Below are 22,315 nucleotides of genomic sequence, written 5' to 3'. Positions count from 1 at the left end.
CTTTATTTATCAGTTACGAAATAGAGCTAGCAGCTAAACCAAAAGGTCATTCCACTAGAGCATTAGCCACCTCTGTAGCTTTTCAGTCTAGGTTGTCCATAGACTCAGTCTGTGCAGCTGCCACTTGGGCAAACCTCCACACTTTTATCTCTCATTACAAGGTAGATATGTTCTCCCGGAGCAGGGATTCCTTTGGTTCTACTGTTCTGAAGAGTTTGTTCCAATGAGCCACCCGGGATTTTAGGTGCTAGGGACACTGTCCCAAACAGCAAGAACGAAGGCGAGATAGACAACATAAAGAAGTTATGTACCTACCATAAAGTTCCATGTTTGTTGTCTTCATCTCGCCTTCCTCCTTGCATCCCTCCCTCCCCCTTCCTAGAGGATTGTGAGGCGTTCCCTTTTGTTTTCACTGGCTGAGCATCTTTTATTACTTCACATGCCAGGTAAATCTAGAATTCTTTCCTTGTTTAGACGTATTTGACAACCAGTTTTAGTAACTGGTTACTCTACAAATGTCTAGTGTGCACTATCACAAACGAGATCTGGGTAGCTGACGCTGGGCATTCTGGGATAAGGGGTAGCCTCGAGCCAGTAAACGGCTCTCGAGCTACAGAAGATGGCCAAGTCGGAGCTGAGGATTGGCTCCGAACCCAAACAGCAAGAAGGAAGGCGAGATGAAGACAACTAACATGGAACGTTATGATAGGTACGTAACTTTTTCTTGCTCATCTTTGGACGTGACACCATTAATGGTTCCAAAGAAGCATGTGTTTAAAAGGAAGCATTTTGAGTAGAGGGACTCAGTCTTTTACAATGAACATCAAAGATTAGGAATAGTTGGTGTCCTTGTCATACCTCCATGGGCTCAAATTTAGGGAAGTCTTAGAAATAATACAAGGCAGGTGGAGCCCACAGGTCCAGTTTCTTCCCTAGAGGGAATGTTGCAAAAGACCTTTTGGTCCACCAGATATTGTCTTGGATGTTCCCTCCTCCTGTGAACATGTTTAAATTAAGTTATAGTAACAACATGGGAAAATCCTGCTACCATACTTGTATTGATGCTGGTCAGGATCTTTTGGCCCCTAAAGATTTGTTATTTTGGTCTGAGACTCCTAAATCAAATATATCAGTAGCGGTTAAAAAGATTTATACTCCAGAGAGTCCAGCTATCCATCTTCAGGATAAAGAAGATTGGGAAATCAGCGTCCCCTCTAGATTTTCCTTAAAGTCCTTAAACTGTCTAGTATGACAGAGTTCTAGTGTGACCTGATGGAGGCAGCAGTCACTGGATCAGTTACAGGTGGACCTTTTTAAAAGGAAATTTCACTCCCAGTCTGTTAACTGTTTCCCTGGACTATGAATGTCACATTGAGAATCACTTATAACTCTGCTGGAGGTTTGTCCCACACTGTAGGATTTGGTATTGCTCTGCACTGACATGCCTGACTCTGTCTTAATGACTGCCAAGGATATGAATCACCCTTTTCAGAGCCGTTGACTCTCTTGTCCTGACTTTGTCACGGTTGGTTAATATGGAGAAATGGAGACAAGATCTTTTCACCTGTTAGCTTTAAGTTCCAGCCTCTTTAGTGATCTTTTTCTGAGGACTCAGAGAAACCAACGCTAAGTATGGTTTTGATAGGGCTAGCAACAGAAGAAGAAACAAAAGGATGGAAGGGAATATCTTGGGCAATTTTCATTGAAACTGCCTTTCAGGAAGTAAAGATCTTCACAAGCAACAGAGAAATGGTGGTTCACTTTGTGTTGGCAACTGAATCATTTAAGGTATTGTCCATCTGCCCTTCTCTGGAGGCAGTAGGGGACTGCCTGTCCCTGCCATCTTCCCACATGGCTGACAGTCACAATAGATAATTGGATGAGACCCTCATAACCAGAGGGTGCACAGTACCATTCCAAATCGCCCAATCTTCCCAGCCCCCCTCCTTGCCCAGTGTCCTGTCATATCAGAAAGTGGCAATAAAGACAGAAATTATGAGCTCATAGGAACATGGAAAGTGATTATGGGGATCATAAAATGCCTAGTTTTATACAGGTTAAGCAGACAAGCACAAACGTTCCTGTCATCTTTTTCAAGCACTTAATAGTGCTCACTCCTAAATCAAGCAGGCCCATACATGATAATCCTGGTATGAATTTGTTTATGCCCATCAAATCATCAAGACATCTTAAAGATATCTGAGTACTTTGTTGTACCTGTAGTGTTAACTTCTTCCTTAGGCTTGAAATACGTTGTTAGAAACTTATCTGGCCTGCAAGTTTTGTCTGTTATTGTAGATTTCGGGCTATAGCGTGGGTTTGTTTGCAGAGCCACTGATTTTACGAAGAAATGGGTAAAATGGAATAGAGTTTTTCATGGCTCAAAAAGAGAGACATAGGTCTCCTCTCAGCATCTCTAAGTTACTGTGTATGAGAAGAATTCTTATCTCTCAGAATAGTTGAAGGATTTAAGGTATTTCATTTTCTTGGTCAGAAATCTTTGGGGCTTTACCTGTTGAGATGAGCTTGGATTTGTGCATACCAAAGGAGGATTGTATTCAATGGTAGGTCTAATAAGGGAAGGTTACTGCAGTAGGTTGACGTGTTTGGATCTTGAGGCTATTCCCCTGCATATTAACATGCCCAGATAGGATTTCCTGACTGGTGGAAGCATGGCATTTGAGATGCAGAGAGTTGCCTATTTACATTCTCCAGTCTGTTATAGCTATAGCTGGCTAAAGAGGAGTACCATTTATAACATATAAAGCTGGAGCAGCTTTTTTGATGAAAGCTACTGTGCTGCATTTTTTCACTTCTTTTTTGCATTTAGTTTGAGACCGTTTTTAGTTCACCTGATACCTACATATTTCAGGCCTTGATGGTGCTGTTTATCATCAGTGGATGAGCAGGCAATATGCCTCAGCTTGCAGTCATCATCTGTCTTGGTCATTCACACTTCTGTGATATTGGTTTGGATGTCTGCGAAATAAATGCCTAACAGGAGAGGGCCCCAGCACGGATTTCTGTGTTACTCCCACTGGTTGCAATTTTTATGTTCAGAGAGGATGCCAGCAACTTTCACAACCTGGAATCTGGTTGACAGCCACTTTGCAATCCAACGGACAACACAGAGGTGTACATTCTTTGTGTAGGTTCCCCAATATTCTAGCATAAAGAGCAATCCAGGAGGTTCTACCAGATCAGAAAGCATAAGGAAACTCTTCCAGGGAACTTTCCAGGTTCTTATTTCCATAAGATGGACATGAGGCCCATTGTAGAAAAAAAATGTTAATCCCACAGAAATCTTATGTGGGCACAGTGCAATCCATTTATCATTTCTTTGTTAGCATGAGAATGGGATATGCTCCTTGGACCTCCAGGAACCCTTCCTGCATATAAGTATAGCAAAGAAGTCTAGGGGTGTGCATGCCAGGTAGTAGCCAGCCACTTCTAGTTCACGTGCCCCCCCCCCCTAATTTGGCCTTGGCATTGTCACCAAAGTGTGTGCTGCAAAGCTGAGTCTCTAGTAGTGGCCAGCTGGGTGCTGTGGGGAATCCAGGTAATCCCTTACTTGTCTCAACTGGCTCCATGCTGCTATCTTTGTACCCAAATTCTACCCAGGGGGCCACTCAGTCCTTTCAGCCTGTACGGAGCATGGTAAATTTTGCGGCATTTCAGCTGGTGCCATTACAGGTGCTCACCTTTATTGGCTGAAAACCTGCCACTGTTAGCTATAGAGCTGCCCTTCCTTTGTAGAGTTCAGCCTTTTCAGTGCAGGATAAACCATATTATGAGTACTCAGCAGTCCACGTTCATCTCGGTCTCAGAATTCAAAGGCAGATTGCAACTGAGATTCCAATGAAACTGTTCAGCACTTACCGCTTGAGAGTTCTGAAGGACTTCATATGGTCAGTGAACTCGAAATGCATATGTCTTGTCACTGCTAGCAGGATCTTCACAGTTTGTACATTATATTTGTCTTGAGTGTACCATCCCAGTCTCAACCAAGGCAATCTATCAGATATGATAACCACAGGTACATCAGTCCTTACCTCCAAAGCATATTAGGATCCTCTGCCCCAAGTATGATTGTCATCCACTCAAGGAATGTGGCAGTAGTATGCTGCATAAACACGCATAGGAGAACATAGTCTTATCTCTTATGATGAAAAGCATTCTGTGAAGAAGCAGGGATATTTTGGGAATGGCCTGTGTCTTTAAACTACTTTCTGACAGCCAGATGAATTTATTTACTTACTCTTTGTTGACTGGGTTAGTCCAACTAGGCCAGTGTCCTCTCTTCAGGGGATACTTGAGGTGGTATAGTTGCTGACTAGGAGAAATTTGGTCAGGGCAGTCTGGAACTTCCCCTACTCTTCATGTACAGGGACTTGTTTTATTGTTACACTTCTGGCTTCCATTCTGAGCATGTAGGTCACATGGAGAAGCTGGAAGGAAGATGGATGCGACAAGCAGGCGAGGAGACTTGTTCGAGCAGCAAGTAAAAGAAAAGGATTTGAAGAAGGTAGTGTAACTGGAAAGTTACCAGTTGCCCAAAGAAAATGTGTCCCAAGGCTGTGATAACTTAGCGAGAGCAGAGGAGAAAGGGTGAAGGGAAAGAAGGTAGTAGAGTGAGGGTAGTTGAACCTTCATAGGACTCAGAATATATGTTCCAAAAGGGTCTATTTGATGGGTCTAAATAGGAGTGCATAATTACAACCCTCCAATGAGAGGGTTGCGGTATGTCTACTTGAAAGAAATGTTGAGCCAGCGTGAGCCAGCAAGAAAAATGGCAGCTTCACATGGCAAAATTATAGATAAAATACAGGAGGAGAAGGAGGTGAGAGATCATAGGAAAAAAAATTGTATGCATGAGTGGTAAAGAAAGGAGAAAAGTGAGTAGAAGAACGAGAGATGGTAAAGAAATCTGTTGTGATGCTTGGCAGCAAACAAGAGGGGAGAGCTTGAGCGATACAAGGTATGGGATACTCTGATTGCAGTTTTGGGTACTTTACCTAAAGAGGTAAGAGCCTTTATGCATTTTAATAGAGAGATCTACTGTGATATCCTGTTTGAGACAGGACAGTATTGAAAAGTTTGCTAGAGAAATTTGAAAAAAAAAAAGACACTAATCCTTGGAACTTTTATGTAGTACAGACATTTAATAGAGAAAAAAGGGATTGGTGTACATTTTTGAATAGAAGTTGATAAAAGGACTGTTTAAAGACTGCATGTAAAGAAATTATGGACACTACAAAATGTATGGTGACTGAGGTTTGTGGACTGGGGATGGGATTGTGTGGTGATTTTGAAAATTGAAAATGATAAAATTGTACATATTCCAATTGTAATAAATGTAGGAGGTAAAAATGGTTTTGTTAGTTATAGGCGATAGCTGAAAACATGTTTTGTTTGTGTAGAGATGATCATTTAGTAAGTAATTGAGATAAAAGTAAATTTTTCATTGGTGGAAAGACTGGGCATGAAGATAAAAAGTGTTTAATGTGTAAAAAAAAAAAAAAGCCCTAATGGGACATGCTTGGGTAGATTGTGACAAGCATATCCATGTGAAAGAACAAAAACAAATGCAAGAATGTGCATATAATATAGAAAGACTAGGATGCCATACAAAAGGATAAAGGAAAAATGGTATATGAAGAAAATGAAAATAATGAAGGCAAGGAACTGGTACAGGGAGCAGGTGAAGATGGGAGAGTAAACTGGAAAGTGATGAGAAGAAAAAATTCCACAGGGCAAAAGGTGAAAGAAAAAGGAAGCTTAAAAGTGAGATTGTGAATAAAAAAGGCAAAGGATAAGATGGAAGGAGACAAACTTGCATGAAGCTGAAAATTCTGTCTGTAAATGTTAATATAAAATATTAAAAGGTTAGGTGTTGGAAAGGGTGTGTGCTACTTGATATGCATGTAATTACTTTAGAAGACATGAGAATATTAGCAGAAAAAAGGCTACAGATGGAAGAGCTGTAGGGTGGAACCATCTTCTGGAATATGGGAAAAAATACATGTTAAGGGATTGGTGCATTATGTAATGAAACAATAAAAGTCTAGTTACATTATAGTTTAATGTAACAGTGTTAGATATAAGATATGAAAAAGATGTGTATAGAATCATTGCAATTCATGCATATTTTTCTAAAAAAGAAAAATATTTAAAATCTGATATATAGGAGTGAATATGGAAATAAAATTAGTGGAAGACATTAATTGCAATTTTAAGAAAAACAAAGGAATGGTTAAGAAGGTGTATGAAATGAAAAGTGGAAAGCTATATTTATGGGATAACAAATATTGGGCTTTGTGATTAAAACCTAAAACTATTTTGTAACATCTGATAGTTTGAAAATTGTAAAAGAAGGAATAAAGGAAACAGGATTTACAGCTATCTGGCTACATGGTTAGAAGTGAAGGAAAAAGGAAGACTATATAAAGTTTACGTAAAGGTATTAAAAGATTTAATGAAAGACAGACAAGGAAGATAGAAGGGAAATTGATCAATTATGGAAATATGTAAAAATTAAAATTTTCTATGAAAATGCTTTTTAGACTGTTAGGCTGTGAGAAAAAGGAAAGAAAACAAATACAGGCAATTAAGTCAGGAAGTATTTAGAAAAGTGTTAAATGATTAATGAATTTAGAGAAAATTTAAAAATGTTATATAAAGAAAGGTCTCTCTTACAAAGGAAAAAAGTGGCTCGTATTTGAGCAGGATAGTGAGAGAAAAGGAGAGGGTAATGAGTTGAATAATAATGAGGGAGAATGTGTGAATACACAGGAAAATTATTTGAAGTAATGGAGTATATAAAACACATTCAAAAAGGAGGTAAAAGAGAGGCAGACATGGAAAGTTAAACTGAGTAAGGAAGATAAGATTATGGAGAAAAATATAAATGCATACATATTCAATTGTTCATAATCACCATGGAGACTTTAAACTGTATAATTATTGTGGGACTGATGTTAATATTGCATGGGCACATTTATTTGAATGTGGTCTGCCCTTTGTTCCAGACAGGGATTCAGAAATTGATGTGTTATTACAGTTCAAATTATTTACAAGGAAATGGAATTTTACATTTTATTTTAGATATGTTAACAATATGAAATAAATACAGAATTTTATTATCAGCAGGCCAAGTGTGTTTAACTCCCCATCCCACCCTATGGTTTTACTATTTGAAAGATTATGGGAGTTTGATTTTAGGGACTTTTTTAAAAATGGTTTTAGATCCGTCGTCAACCATAATTTGACCCACGAGGAAAAAACCTTGTTGGATGAGCTTATTCAGAACAAGCACCTTAAGATAATGAAACCTGACAAGGGTGGGGGCCCTTGTGGTTATGGATACCAATGATTATATAAACAGAATGTTTCATATCTTATATTGAGATGCATACGAGGAGGTTTCAGTCAACCAGTTGAACATAGCTTATAGAAATATAGATTTGACGAAAGAAATGTTACTTGAGAATTTAATTACTGTTGACAAATTTAATTTCTTGGTGGTCCATAATGCCAGGATCCCCACCATCTTTGGGATCCCAAAGATTCACAAGAGTTTAGCTGCCCCCGCCAATGTGTCCTATTGTGGATTCAAAAGCATCTAAAACCATTAGTCTGGCCAAGTACATTGACTTTCACACACGTAACATTCTCTAGAATCATGGTTGCCTATTGAAGGATTCATGGGATTTTCTAATAAGAATTTCCAATGAGATGTTTAGCGAGAGTCTGGTATTTGTTACAACAGACGTTCAGAAAGCTATATTCTGTCATTCCTCATGATTTGGATATTGAATGGCTCTATGAATACCTTTGTTTTTTTTTACTAACCTTGATAAAGGGTTGTTTAGTAAGTTGAGAGTTTTTATAGACATGGTTTTAGAAAATAATTTCTGGGTATTTGAAAACCAGTTATTTAGAAGACGTGGGTACCCATGGGGGTGGTGTGTGCCTCCATGTTTGCTGATGCAGTTTTTGCCTATTGGGAAATTCAATTTGTCAATTCCAAATTCAAGGATAACTGGGGTTTTTATGGACGATTTTTGGATGACATGATTTTTTTATGGACTGAAGGAGAGGGTACTTTACAGGAATTTTATGATTATTTGCTCACCAACAGTTCTATGTGCGTGACTTGAGTTTATTTGCTCGCCACTGCCAGATTTTTTGAGGTTCTTTTTTTTTTTTTTTTTTTTTTTTTTTTACATTTTGGCAGTATGCACCCTATTCATCAGAAGAAGGCCCTTGTTAAGCGACAAGTATGTAAGACTGGCTAGGATGGTCACAGATGACATTGAATTTCAAGTGGAATGTGAAAAAGTCATGAATATATTTAGTTTGAGAGGGTGTCCCGAACCGTTAATGTTGGACATTTTATCCAAAGATAATGAGGAAAAAGACAGCCGTTTTACACCTCCTTGTTAGGGTCTAGGGATGAGATGGTGCTTAGTTATGCACATGGAAAGGAAGGTGTGCACAAGTATAGGAGACCCCCTCATTTTGACATATAATAATTATTTCTTTGGGTGGAAATCTATTATCCAAAGGAACTGGAGAGTGTTTGGGGTAGCACATGAACATTTGGAGGTTGTGGGTAAAAGGCCTATCATTGTGCCCAAGAAAGATTTGTGTTAAGAATCTACTGAAAAGACCAGTGAGGGACTTGCGACATGGAAGGATGATTAAATGTGGCCACTGTTCCCAGTGCCCGTACATTTGGGAAGGGACATCTGTGGTGACGGAAGGTTATGGTGAGATTTGATATTCCAAGGAAATTTTATTGTGGCAGTAAGGGGGTAGTATACTTGGCCTTCTGTGACCATTGCGGTGCATTCTACATAAGTAAGGCGAAGCTTAGTCTGTGGAAAATGGTTTATCAACACCTTTACAACATTAAGAAAAAGGATGGAAGGAGTGAACTATACAAACATAGAAAAAAAACTTTTCATAGATTCAAATTCTTAGTTATTGATTAGGTAGACCTAGGGCAGAGAGGTGGACCAGTGGATGTGTTTTTATTTATTTATTTATTTATTTTAAGAATATCAGGAGCTTAGAAGGCAGTTGAGAACTAATGCCACTGTATACTCTGGTCTGAATGAAACTATTTCTTTGTCTAGTATTTTAAAACTGAGAGCTGCTTTTTATTTAAAATAAAAAAATAAAATAAAACAAAATAAAGTTTTTAATTTTTATGCATCACTGGTCATGATTTATCTAGTTAAGAATGTATTTTATCTATGCAATGGTTATTTATATTTAATTTGTAGCATCTGTTTTTGAGATTTTAAGTGGTGTGTGCTGCTAGCTTAAACTGTCTCCATGGTGACCGATTGGGACTAGTTAATTAACTGATAGTTATATAAAAGTGTGTTGTTGTGTCATTGTGAAGAGTTATTCTAAAGAAGTCCTGTTGTACCAATAGTAAAAGCACTTAGTGATTTTGTGGACTTAAGCTCTGAAGTCTTCACCTCCTTTTTTGTTCAGTTTGTGGTGTTTTTATTTCACTTGATTATACCAGGAAGGAAATGTGCATTATGAATGAATTTTAAAGACTATGAAATATAATAGAATAATGGAAAATCATTCCTCCATCTGCAGCCCCTTTTCCCATTTTTTGCACATGGAGTCGGGGGTGTCACTTTAATAGTGACAGTCATCTAGACCCAAGGTTCATGCTGGAAGAAAAAATTGCTGTCAAGGTGGAGAAGTTTTAATCTATAATTTAAAAAGAAAGTGCATATGGTAAATATGTATATATTAGGAAAGCTAGCATATTTAGGGGGTGTACATTTATGCAGCTAAAGTGAAGAAAGGTTGAAATATATATTTTTTTAATTTTATTTCAGGAACACTGATATATATAATAAAGGAGGAGGTTTGAATTAAAAAAAAAATCCATAATGCACTTAGCAACTTTGCATTCTTTTTAATAAAGATGAAAGAGAGTTGCAACAGGGAAAATCCTATATGTAAAGTATGAAGAAGTAAGGGGGGGATGTAGTAGTAAACAAAAGATTGAAAAAAAAGAGTATGAAAATAAAATTATGTAATGTGAAAAGTAATGAGCTTGGCAAAAAACAGGTTACAACAATATTAAAAAAATCATACATGGTATATCCTTGGACAGAATTGAAAGATGGAAACCAATAAAGCCTCTGCAAGGACTCAAAGCAAAACCAATTCCAAAAGAGAAAATAGACCAGCAGCTGTAGAATCAGGATTACTTTAATCGGATGGTAGTACAAACTACATATCAATCAGAATGAGTGCACAAACCAGTTTCGACAAATGGTTACAGGGCCTTCCTCAGTGTGAAATAAGTAGAATGCAGTACACTCCTTGTATAGTATTAATTCAGTCAATCAAAACCAATGATTATAAATGCTTGTTAAGTCCCGGAGGGAATAATTCCCCGAGTTTAATAATCCATTTCTTCTCTTTTGTTCAAAATATCATGCCAGCCCATTTTATTGGATCTTGATGCTCTAATTTTATGAATAATAATAAAATTGAAAGAAGCACTTGGATGTAGAAGAGTATGTTTAAATAATGTATTAATAATTTTACTATGTCTGATTTCACTAAGATAGCATGCACCCCCACCCTGAATTTTACAGGGCGTGAGGTTTGCCCCACATAAAATGCCGAGCAATGGCATGTGGCCAAGTATATAACCCAGTCTGATTGGCAGTTGGCATAAAATGATATATCGAAGACCTGGCTGGTGTACTGACTACTGAATGTTTTGGATTTGACAAACCTGGAACAATAGGAACAATGTCCACAGGGAAAACAGCCAACTAGCCTGTCCCCTAGGAGGGTTGTTTGTGACAATATCATGTCAGGCAGAAGATGCTTATAATTGAAATAGGAGCCTAAATTTTTACCTTTTTTGAAAGTGAAAGAATATCTAGTTGGTAACATGGCAGATACGTTTGGTCAGCCAACAACATATTCCAGTGGTGATTGACACTATAAATCAATGAATCTGTATTTCTGCCGTATGTAGTTATAAAACGGATGACGGAACCATCACTATTGTTTTTCTTTATATTGGAGGAGTTCCTTCGTGGCCAAACCATCCACTGCATTGGACACCCGATATACAAAACCTGCACCATACCTCCTATCTTTAGATCTCATAATCAGATCGTGTTTGTATGTGTTGTAGGTTTCTTCTTCAGAACAGATACATTTGCCATGAATAAACTGAGATTTTGGAATATTTTGACAAATGTGAGGGGGATCAAAGCTGGTGGTGTTGAGGGAATTGTATATTGGGAAAATTTCCGGTGAACCTGAGTAGATAGTGGTATCAATATTTCTACTTATACTAACATCCAAAAATGATGTTATTGAGATCATAATTCACTGTAAATTCAATACCCCATCTATTTTCGTTAAGGTAGTTTACAAACTCGTGTAAATATTCACCATCCGACCGCCACACCAACCAGCATTCATCCAGGTACCTCCTCCAAATGTCTATTTCATCAAGGTAAAGATGGTGTAACGGGTCATAAATCTGCTCTTCAACGTAAACCATGAATAAATCAGCATAGATTGGGGGAAAAGAAGCACCCATGACTGTTCCCTTGTTCTGAAGGAAGCATTCACCTTGATAGACATTTTTGGTGAGAACATGCTCACAAAAGATAATGAGGAAAGTGTTGAAACCAGGTTGGTAGAGTTTAGATTTATATAACCAGTGTTCTAGCGCATCTATACCAGCCCAATGTGGTATGTTGGTATATAGTGCTTTAACATCCAGTGTACAGAGCATCCAACCTGGTTCCAACTGTGTATCCAAAATAAATTAAAAGATGTAAAAATTTTATGTAGGATAGAAGAAAAGAATTTGGGAATTTTTATAAAGCAGGGGATTTTCTTTGAAGAATTTTGTTGGCTAAGTTACCAGTTAAAAGAAATATGTAATATAAGGTATTGGAAGAAAGAGAATGAGATGATTGTAATGAGGACGAAAGAGCAAAACATTGTTTGCTGGAATGGTTCGTAAAAACACTTGGCAAAGAAATAAGCTTTTTTAAGAAAAACTTTGCTGCCAGGCTCAAACTTCACTGAAGAAAGAACTACTGCAAGGAATATTCTTTTAGTGCTATTGTTCCCTTTTATTCGATACAAACATGGAACATAGTCAGAATAACCTTTAAATTCGCAAGTACACTGTGTCCTGTCCTAGGAATAAAACTGTATGTGTTTTTGTTTTGTGTTTTTGGATTGTATACTGAACCCTATAGTGCAAGCTAGTGATTTTTTTTTTCTGAAAGATTCCTGTTCCGTTTTAAACAGTTTAAAAGAATGAGTTCACAGGTGAAGAAACTTTACTTGGAACAATAGATATAAATGCTTTATACACTAGTATAGATCAGGAAGTAGGGTTGGAGTATATGAAACTTAATTTAGAAAAAGTTGTTAAACTGGATGGGGCCACAAAAAATATAGTATGCTGTTTGTGTACTGAAGAATATTTTTTCCTGTTTAATCACAACATTTATAAACAATTACCAGGTGTGGTTATGGAGTCTAAGGTTGCCCCAGCATTCACCAACACAGTTATGTGCTGGTGGGAGGAAGACTTCTTAATGGCCATACCATTATTTCAACAAGTTGCATATTGTAAAAGGTGTATAGATTTGGTCTGTATTTGGAAAGGCAATGAGAGTTCATTTATAGAATTTAAGCAATTTAATGAGACTGTACCTTGGCTAAAATTTGCAATTAGTGGTAAAGGAACAACAATTAATTTTTTAGATGTTAGTGATAATGGATGTCAGTGCACACAAATTTGAGAGCACTGTATATAGGAAAGAGACTTTTTACTAATATTTTGCATTTTTTTAGTTAATCACCATAGAAAAAGGAAATTGAAAATTTTTCGAGGACAAATTAGGTTATGCCATATAATTCGTAATGACAGTGAATTGATAAAAGAAGTGGAATTTTTGGAAAGAGTTTTTGTAGGTAGATGTAACCCTGTAGAAGAACGTCAAAAAATCAAAAAAGTTCTTAGTAAAAGAGACATTAATTTAACATCTATTTTAACCAGGGGATTTAATTTAACTACAAAGAACAAAAGACAAAAATCGATACCACTTCTGATGACAGTTGTGCTTTTGAGGTGCCATTAACTACAGATGTTATTGATATAGTTAAAAATAATTGGAAAATAGTGCTCAGTAATAGGTTCATAGGTTGGTACTGGGCTATCTGCCCGAAGGCATATATTAGCCCAGCCATGTTGTGTGGTATTCACCGCCTCTTTAGTAGTTCCCTAGACCCTTGTACTAGCAGCTAGTACCCTTAGCCCCTATCTAGTAGTGCTGTTGGTGTGATCCCCGGTGTGACCTTTGTTACCCATCCACTCGTCAAGGTTCCTCTTGAAGAGTGATAGTGAGGGGCTCTGTCTTATGTAGATCGGGACCCTGTTCCATAGTAAGGGAAGTCTCTGCGAAGGGAATCTATCCCTCCAGCATGTTCTGTTCATTGTTGTGTTGAGGTTTATATCCCTAGAGCGTGTAGCTCAAGTAGATTTAGTTTTGCTAAGATGGAGCATGTTCAACAATTCTGGGTTGGACATGGCTCTGTACGTTAGACAGAGATCGCCTCTGAGAAAGCGGTATGCAACAGAGAACAGTCTTAGCTTTTTCAATCGTGCTGCATAGGACAACTGTTTGAGGCCAGTAATCCTCTTGGTTAGGTACCTCTGTGGTCTCTCTTCAGCTGCTGGAGATGTTTAGCCAGGTACATTCCAATTGGTGCATTGTACTCAGTACTAGGTCTGATGAGGGAAGAGTAGAGGGGGCACCATTACATCCTTAGATGTTGATGCGAACCCTTTAATCCTGAGTTAATTTCAGTAGTAGGCGAAAGACTCCAGTTTGTTTAGAAAAGTTCAAAACATGAAAATATTATTAGAACTAGATTTAGGCTTTGAACTAGCACAGTTGGTATGTTTTCATGTACCAACTATAAACAATGTAGGTTTATCAGTAATGTTCTGTTAGTTTTAAGCATATTAATTTTGTATATGAATGTACAAAAAGATACAATTGCCATAGCACTTGTATATTTTGCTATTGTGATGCTTGTTCTCAAATTTATGTTGGGAAGAGTATTAGGAAGTTGCATTACAGAATAAGGAAGAACATTAACGCTACGGTGGTGCAGCGGTTAGCATTGCTGCCTCACAGTAAGAGGTTCTATGGTTTGATCCTCAGCTGGGGTGCCTTCTGTAAGGAGTCTGCACATCCTCCCTGTGGTCACGTGGGTTTTCTCTGGGTGCTCCAGTTTCCTCCCTCATCCCAAGATTGGTAGGTGGATTGGACACTCTCAATTGGACCTGGACGTGAGTGCATGCATGCGCCTTCTGTGGAAGGTTGGGTGCCAGGCTGGCAACTCAACACAGTAAAAACTGCACTGCCAGTCATGAGCGGACACGTGATCCTCTATGGCAACCCCTAACCTGGAAAAGCCAGATGTTTATCAACGCTATTAAAAATCGTGATTCCTTTAATGCTTTGGCTAAACATAGCTTGATCTGTAAAGGATGTAAGACGTTTTGTTTTACGGGTTCAGGTGCTTAGACAGTGAGACATTTCCCATGTGATGCATTTAATTGGGGACACATGGTTGATGTGACATTCAGCTGCAGAGAAATAATGCTGTTGTGAACTCCCTGTTGGCAAAGAAAAGAATGGTACCATGCCCTCAACGTCAATAACCAAATGCACAGGGGAAAATGTCCATGGTCCCCAAGGCAATATGAGATGGACAGCATGGAAGGCATCGGTTGCAGGCTAGCCAGTGGCAGTAAAAATTCAGTGCACAGTACGCAGTGCCTTTATAATTGGTGTGTTTGGACCACTACCCCCTTCACAAGTGTCTAGGGTAACGTAACCTAAAATGCATATTGTAACATAAATGTAACCACAGTAGCATGATTTTTCTCCATGCTGTAGCACACTTCTATATGTACTATACACTGAGCACAACACTCATTACATTTTCTTACCCCATACACTTGGTTATTAAAGCTGTGGGAATGGCAGTGTGTTCTCAAGGAATTCATGGCAGCCATATTTCTCAGCAGCCAAATGTCATTTCAGCCGTGTGTCCCCAAGCAGATGCACCACAGGGAAATTTCTTGCTGCCTAGGCACCTGAACCCTTCATTTTACAGTATTAGAACAAATTGATACTGAAGGTTTTGTATTTAGTTGCAACAATATTCTGGAGGAAAGAGAATACAAAAAAAGTGTGTTTAAATTATTATTGTGTGTTGACACTAATGTTTTTGGAGGGAATTTTTAGAAGTTGTGGAGAGGAATGAGGAAATGTAATATTAGGAGGGTACTTGTGAATGAAAAGGTTATTCTGATGTAGTAGTGTGTTTATATTGAATAAAAGGGAACAAAAGCACTAAAAGAATATTCCTTGTAGTGGTTCTTTTCTCAATGAAGTGTTCGAGCCTGGTAGCAAAGTTTTTGTTAAACTGTTTGCTGGAATGCAAAAAAATTGAACTGTTTGGAGTAGTTTATAGAACAACGGGTATAATAGAAAAAATGTGAAACTGAAAAATAAGACAGAATGTTTAACAGCCAGGAGGTTGTTGAAAAGATGTGAAGGGTTAATATTTAATAAACAGATGTGCTAGAAAAAATATGGTTGTGGGAGAAAGGATGGGAGGAACAGATAAAGAATTTTTAAAGAGCAGTTGACATCTTTCGTGCATTTTATTATGATATTATCTGCACAAAGTCCATCTACTAATGCCCTGGCCAGGCACATTGTTGCTCACCATGGACATACATTTAAATTTTGTGTCTTGCAGCTGGTTATTTGTGACCAACAAGGTAGGATTCTAGATGTGCATTTAGATTTAAGTGAGTTAAAATGGCAATTGAAACTGAATGCACACACTTTTCCTGGTCTTAACGAATACTGCACTGTTAAGCCTGTGCTCAAGCTTAAACATGTTATGGGCAGGGTTTAGCAGTGCAGGTGACTATAGCTCTTGTTTATTTTAAATAAATATATATATATGTATAATATATATATATATAATTTTTTTGATATATTTTTTTATATGTGCAATTTTAAAAGATACATAGACATATACATGCAGAATTAATTTTAAATATTATTATATTCAATTTAATTGTAATGTGCTTTATTAGATATACTATTAAATGTTTAAGATTTTATTTCATTTTGATTTATATAAGTCATTTAACAAAGGATTTTTTTTACAGTTAATAGGTTGGGTTAATTAATTGTTTTTAATTTTAAGTGTCATGGTGTGAATTTATTTTGTTATTTAAGGTGTGGTTTGAGGTATGTTCAGTATTCTGAAGAAGTCCGAGTTTGTGGACGAAACCTAGGTCAGTCAAATTCACTGTTTGTGTCTGCATTAAACCAATTGTCTTTCTTCGATCTCGTTCTCCTTGTGGTCATAAAACTGAAATAAATGAGATGCATTTTATACATATGAATATGTAAATATGAAGTGTAGATAAAAAAAACATATAAAGCAACCTAACTCTCTTTTTTTCGATAAATGCCATGTAATGTTTTATATTCGCATGAGCAACCGCCAAGTCAGTAGGTGGGACTTCAGTTTAATGTCACATCCAAAGGGTGATGCACTGATGAGTTCAACATCCCCTTATGCTGCACTGCAGTGTTTGTATTGGGAGGTATTTGGTTTTGGAAGGCAACCCACAACTTTCTGATCTTTCAGCACCAGATTGTAGTGTGGTGCCTTTTAAATCACTAGCATGCCTATATTTTGGGAGAAACCAGCTGTTAAAATGGCTCAGAAGTTGCTAGCTGGAGGCTCACAAGTTATTCCTCAGCCATTCAGTGGTGTGGAAACATTTTTATCATTGGTGTAAGCCGTGCTGTAACCAATTTGTATTCCTGACTGACACCAGATTCTGCATCTCATTCCTGTACTTTGGGGAATGACTCCCAAGGCTATTTTCATCCTGAATTGACTCATAATAAGGCTCATCCAGAAGAGTAACAGAGTAAGTCTAATGTCGTCATAGCCCCTTTTTGCTCTCAGCAGATGTTAATTCCCTCATTCGTGCACCATCTGTTGGAGAAGCCTTTTCACCTTTTTCCATTTAAGATCTTCCCCTCCCCTCTTTCCTTCAAATTCTATCTAGACCTCCACTGTCTATTACCACATGATTTATCCACTCCCAGTAATAACACTTTTTCTTTTAGGGTTCCCAAAAGCCTGTATGAGATAAATTTACAAAATTAAGTGACCTGCTTTTCCTTGTAGGCAATATCTGGATGTCTGTATTTGTTTACTGCCTCAGTCTCCTCCATTCTGAAGTATCTTGCCCATTTCTGATTCTCTGTTTTTCTTCAGGCATTTAGCTGTTGTCTTCATTTCTCCAAGATGCAGGGCCTTTGTAGTGTCATTGAAAATATGGAAGTCTTTCTTAAAAGGTGTGTTTTATTTTAATACTTCCAGTTAAAAAACCCGTTTCCCCTTAAAACCTTTACAGTGATGTATAGAAGCTGACTTCCCCTTCATTCAAGACATCTTCATCTGTTGATTTATGATTTTTGTCATGAAAAATGTTTTTCTTGGTAGCTTACCACTTCAGCCAAGAGAATTTCTGAATTGATAGCAGTTGGCAGAACCTCTAAATGTGGCCTTTCACAAGGAAAGGGTATTTTTGATCCATCTTCTGTACCTCATAGTATCCCAAATGTAATCAGAAATGGTCATGCTTTTACCTTTTTTGTTCCCTAGATACTCCAGCCACAGACAATTTCCTTCATTATATGAATGTTCATAGATAAGGTACTATATTGTCAGGCAAAATGTATTTGAAAATACTCAAGTTTTCATTTCTTATGCCAGTAAGAAACTGGTCCAAAGTTCCTAAAAACTTGCTTGTAGACTGGCTAACTATATATATTTCTGATCTTCCATATAGAACAGAACTGCCATTTTTGCACCTAGCACATACTCGCCACATTACAGCAAAAGATATTTGTGTAGCATTTATTTTGCTCTTCCTTGAATACATTTGAAAAGCATTATAAGCTGGAATTGATGTCTGAGTCAAGGGCTTGTTTCAAAGCCCACAGTGAAGAGGTAAGTTCTCATAAGGGAGAAAACCCAAAAAGCTTAATTTGAGAGATTGTCCTGCTGTTACTGGAGGTGTCATTCCTCACACCAAATATAAAATTGACTTATTTACCATAATGATAGGTCTGAATGAGCAGGTCTGTCCTGAGTAACATACTTTCCTTAGGCTTGGTGTAGAGGCTAATGCATATTTCTCAGCTTGCATGGTATACTATATGCATTGCATTGTAGGTTAAGACAAGGGTGAAAATAACCTAGAAATATTTATTGACTTAGCACCTACTGGCATTAGCTCTGTTATCTAGGATGGACCTATGTTTGTAAATGTGTTGTTAGGGTAAGTACATAACTTTTCATTTCTGTGTCAAAGTCCTAAATCTAGGTGTGTTACTCGAGTGGGCAGCTGATAGCATGTTAGAGAAGCAGACAGCAACATGTAGTAAGAGTCTGCTATCTCCATGGTGCTCTGCCAGAATATCTGACTCCTTAGCAAAGGATATAGGCAGCAGTCCTAGAGGTGGGTAACTACATGCCTTCTTAGCTGGACCAAACAATCATAGCACTAAACTGATGATGGGAGCAAGTGGAGAAAAAAATATATAATTTTCTCATCTTTCTGTAGATCGTGTTATTGCCATGTCATTTCCATCTTCGGGAAAGCAGTCTTTCTACAGGAATCCCATTAAGGTAAGACTTTTAAACAGAAATCTATTTCTTGCTTTTTGGATACATGCTTTTCTAATGATTGACTGCACTTTTCATGTAACTTAGTACAACTCAAAACACAATTAAGGACCTTTCACCACTATCATCTTTTCCTTTTCCAGTGCAGACCTTTGCTTGCACTGGAAGGTATTGTAATGTTCTTCTGGAGCAGTAGCTTAGGAAAGTAGCAGGCAATGTTTTTTTTTTTTTTAACCATTTTCCAGTAGCCTTCAAGCCTTTATGTCCAGTAGGGCTATTTCCTCCCATCCCTCCTCACCCAGGGACACGGGGTGAGGGATGCACAAAGCTGTCTGTCATCCATTGAGAGTTAGAATTTCTTTAAGCTGGTAACACACACATTTTCATCTGGAAAGCACAGTGCAGTGTTCACTGTATCAGACGATTAACACGCTTACACACGAGTCCAGCTAGACTATTTAGACATTGCTGGCAAGCATGTGCTCCCAGAGTCTGAAGTGGAAGGATCTGCAGTGTCCACTTTATTGGTCCTTGCCCAGTTCTACCCAAGTCCAGCTGGGGGTCCTTAGAAACTCCTGTCTCTGGTCTTCAAGTCCCAAGTGTGATGAACCACAGTGTTAGCCGAGCTGGACTGTGCACACTTCACATGCCCTACACACAAGTCCAGCTAGAGCTCTTAAGCACCCTTGGTTAAGTTTATATTCAGATGCTCAAATATTTGGAGCCTGCAATGCCGAATCTTCCCCCAGTTGCTTCTGCAGGATTTTTTACCCCACCCCAGATTGGGCAAAATGGTGTTGACCATTTACTACCCTTATCTGTTACACTGCCCAAGCCACTATTTGAACCATAGTTATCAGTGACATCGTCATAGCAAAAACCTGTACACTGCAAAGACAGCTGAGAACAAAACAAAATGTATCAACAATCACTGATATTCCACCAAGATTGCTCCTTTAATAGATTAGCACTTTCATTCCTACAGTTTTGATGAACTTCACCAGATAAAAACACATTCCCAAAAGTGAATTTAAATACTGAAAAACTTGTGGTGATCTATCTCTCCTTCATTCTTACTGATGGATTCGGAGCGGAGGCCAAATACAAAAGCTCGAGGTCTTCAACCAGCTCGTGTCCTACTCCCTATCCTGTGATGCACTGGTGCTTCCCCCAGATCTCATTTGCTGGTGCAACAGATCGGGAGTTTCACCAGCTCTGGCCAGTGAAATTGAGTATTTCTTTTTCCATTTCTTAAATTATTAGAAGTTAGGATTATAATCGTTAATAGTAATTAGGATTATAATCGTTAAGTATTTAGCTTAGTTTAGGAGTGTTTAGTCAAAGTGCTTGTGCACTTTCTGTTTTAATAAGTTCCTAGTTTCCTTTGTGACCATTTTTATTAGGTCTTGTCATCTCCCTTCCCACAGTTAGTGTGAATTCTTAGATGAATGAATATATATATATATATATATATATATATATATATATATATATATATATATATATATATATATTATATACATATTTACTTAGGGTTTTTCTGAATAGCCTGGTGGTTTAGAAGGCTAATTTCTTTACTTTCTTAAGCCCACGTTTAGTAGGGCATTTTCTTTTAGTGTGCGAACTGTAAGACTGCTTATCTAGCCTATTTAAGTTAGGAGTAATCTTTATATAGGTTTGTTAGTGGTCATTTCTTGTGGATTGTCATTATGTCTCAGCAGGAAAAAGAGAAGTCTAAATCCTGGTTTTAAAAAATAACCTAAATGTGGGCAAAAGATGTCATCACAGATGGACACCGAGTGCATTTATTTGGGGCTTCGGCGTGAGTGAGTTTGGTGCCTACCTGTGGCTCAGAGCGCACCATTTTGGTGCCGAGGGAATCGCTTGCTTCTTCGGATCCAGGGGTTCCTTAGCATCGGAGTTTGGGGGAGGCCTTCGATGCCATGAGGAGAGTAATTATCCCCACGGGCATCCACATCATCAGGACCAGCAACCTCCTCCCCTAAAGCACCTGTAGCTACCTCTACTTCACAGATTCCACAAAAGTGTAGAGACCTAGAGCCTCAGGATGCCCCATTGGGCAAGCCTTGCTCTTTTGAGAGCTCGCCAGCAGCTCCCACTAAGGGGGTTCCTAGGAAGAGGCTATGCAAGAAGAAGCATTTCGACTCCCCTCAGGAGTCCGTCACTTCAGACACTGACTTGCATAATTCAGAAGTTTCCCCATGGTCACCCTCAGTAGATATCTTAGAAATACTCAAGCAGAGGGGTGATTGGCAGGCCATCAGACCTACTGATGAGCCCGTCTATCTGAAGGCTTTTGGGTCTCAGCCCCTCTGCCTCTTGGGTGTCTCCATCTTTTGAAGAACTCCTGGATCTAATTTGTCGAAAGGCGTGGGAGTCTCCAGATACAGTAGAACCTGTCCCCCTAGGAGGTCTAATAAGTTTATTACCTCACCACAGGACAAAGCGTTTTTTCACCATGGGAGTTCCTGTTGATGCTATGGTGGTGAAGGCAGCCACCAAGCAGGAGTTATCCAAAACTTCGTCTGTCCATCCACTGAATAAAGATTCAAGGCTCATGGACAGATATGGAAAGCGCATGTTTACTTCAGCAACTTTTGCTCTTAGGTCGCTGAATTATCCGACTCATTTCACTAGAGTGCAGAGAGGTCTCTACAGGGTTCAGTAGCTGCCGGGGTCTCAAAGAAAATATCCCCCCTTACTTCCCTAACAAACTCATCCATGCATCTGCTTTCATATGCAGCTGATGGGGTGGTCAGAGCAGCGGGTACAGGAATTGCCCTTGGGAGACATTCCTGGATGCGCTTATGTCCCTTTGCAGAGCCCTTTAAGTCATCCTTTATCAACACCCCTTTTGATGGCTCAACCGTTTTTTGACCCAAAGTGAAAGAAACTCTTACTAGGAGTGAAGAAGATGGAAAGACTCTGTCTGCCGTCGAAGTCTGTTTTTCCACACCTACCAGACCTTACCCCAAAGGTCAGAAAGGAGGAAAGATGTGGTTCCATAAAACTCAAGGAGCCTTTCAGGACACTCATGGTGAACCCCCCCCCCCTGCAGAGGAGGGGGTAATGATGGAAGACTCCATCCACATGGCAGAGGGGGTCCGCAGAACCAGGGTGACAGATATCAGTTCTTTGGGAAGCCCTATCAGCACTCCTGTCCATCTGTGGATGCAGTTGGGGGACAGTTATCTTTGTACCCACACACCTGGCTAAAAATAACAAAAGACAGCTGGGTACAAAGCATCATATCCACAGAGGTTACTCCTTATTTAGCTCCAATAGCCTCTATTTTGGTATTTTTGACAAAACTATTCAATGAGGGAGGAGCTCCCACAACTATTCGAGTTCAGTTAGCTGCAATCTCCAACTTCCATCTTGGTGAGGAACGGTCTAATATCATGTCTCAGACTCTCAAAGGCTTTTCTTAACCACTCATCAAATTTCCTTTTTC

General features: G+C 38.6%; 1 protein-coding gene across 1 annotated transcript in view; it reads left to right on the top strand.

The window, feature by feature from the left end:
- The window catches only part of LOC122802423 (phosphatidylinositol 3,4,5-trisphosphate 3-phosphatase TPTE2-like), a 1,666,738-nt gene that overhangs the window by 667,562 nt on the left and 976,861 nt on the right, over nt 1-22,315 (top strand). Inside the window, exon 8 of the mRNA XM_044072043.1 lies at nt 18,779-18,843. Within this exon, the coding sequence (XP_043927978.1) occupies nt 18,779-18,843 (65 nt within the window). The remainder of the gene's footprint in view (nt 1-18,778; nt 18,844-22,315) is intronic.

Source organism: Protopterus annectens, chromosome 5.part0 (assembly GCF_019279795.1).
Source record: "Protopterus annectens isolate FY-2018-M chromosome 5.part0, PAN1.0, whole genome shotgun sequence".
NCBI lineage: Eukaryota > Metazoa > Chordata > Ceratodontiformes > Protopteridae > Protopterus > Protopterus annectens.
The sequence above is the reverse complement of the archived record's forward strand: the minus strand, read 5'-3'. Positions and strand labels throughout refer to the sequence as shown.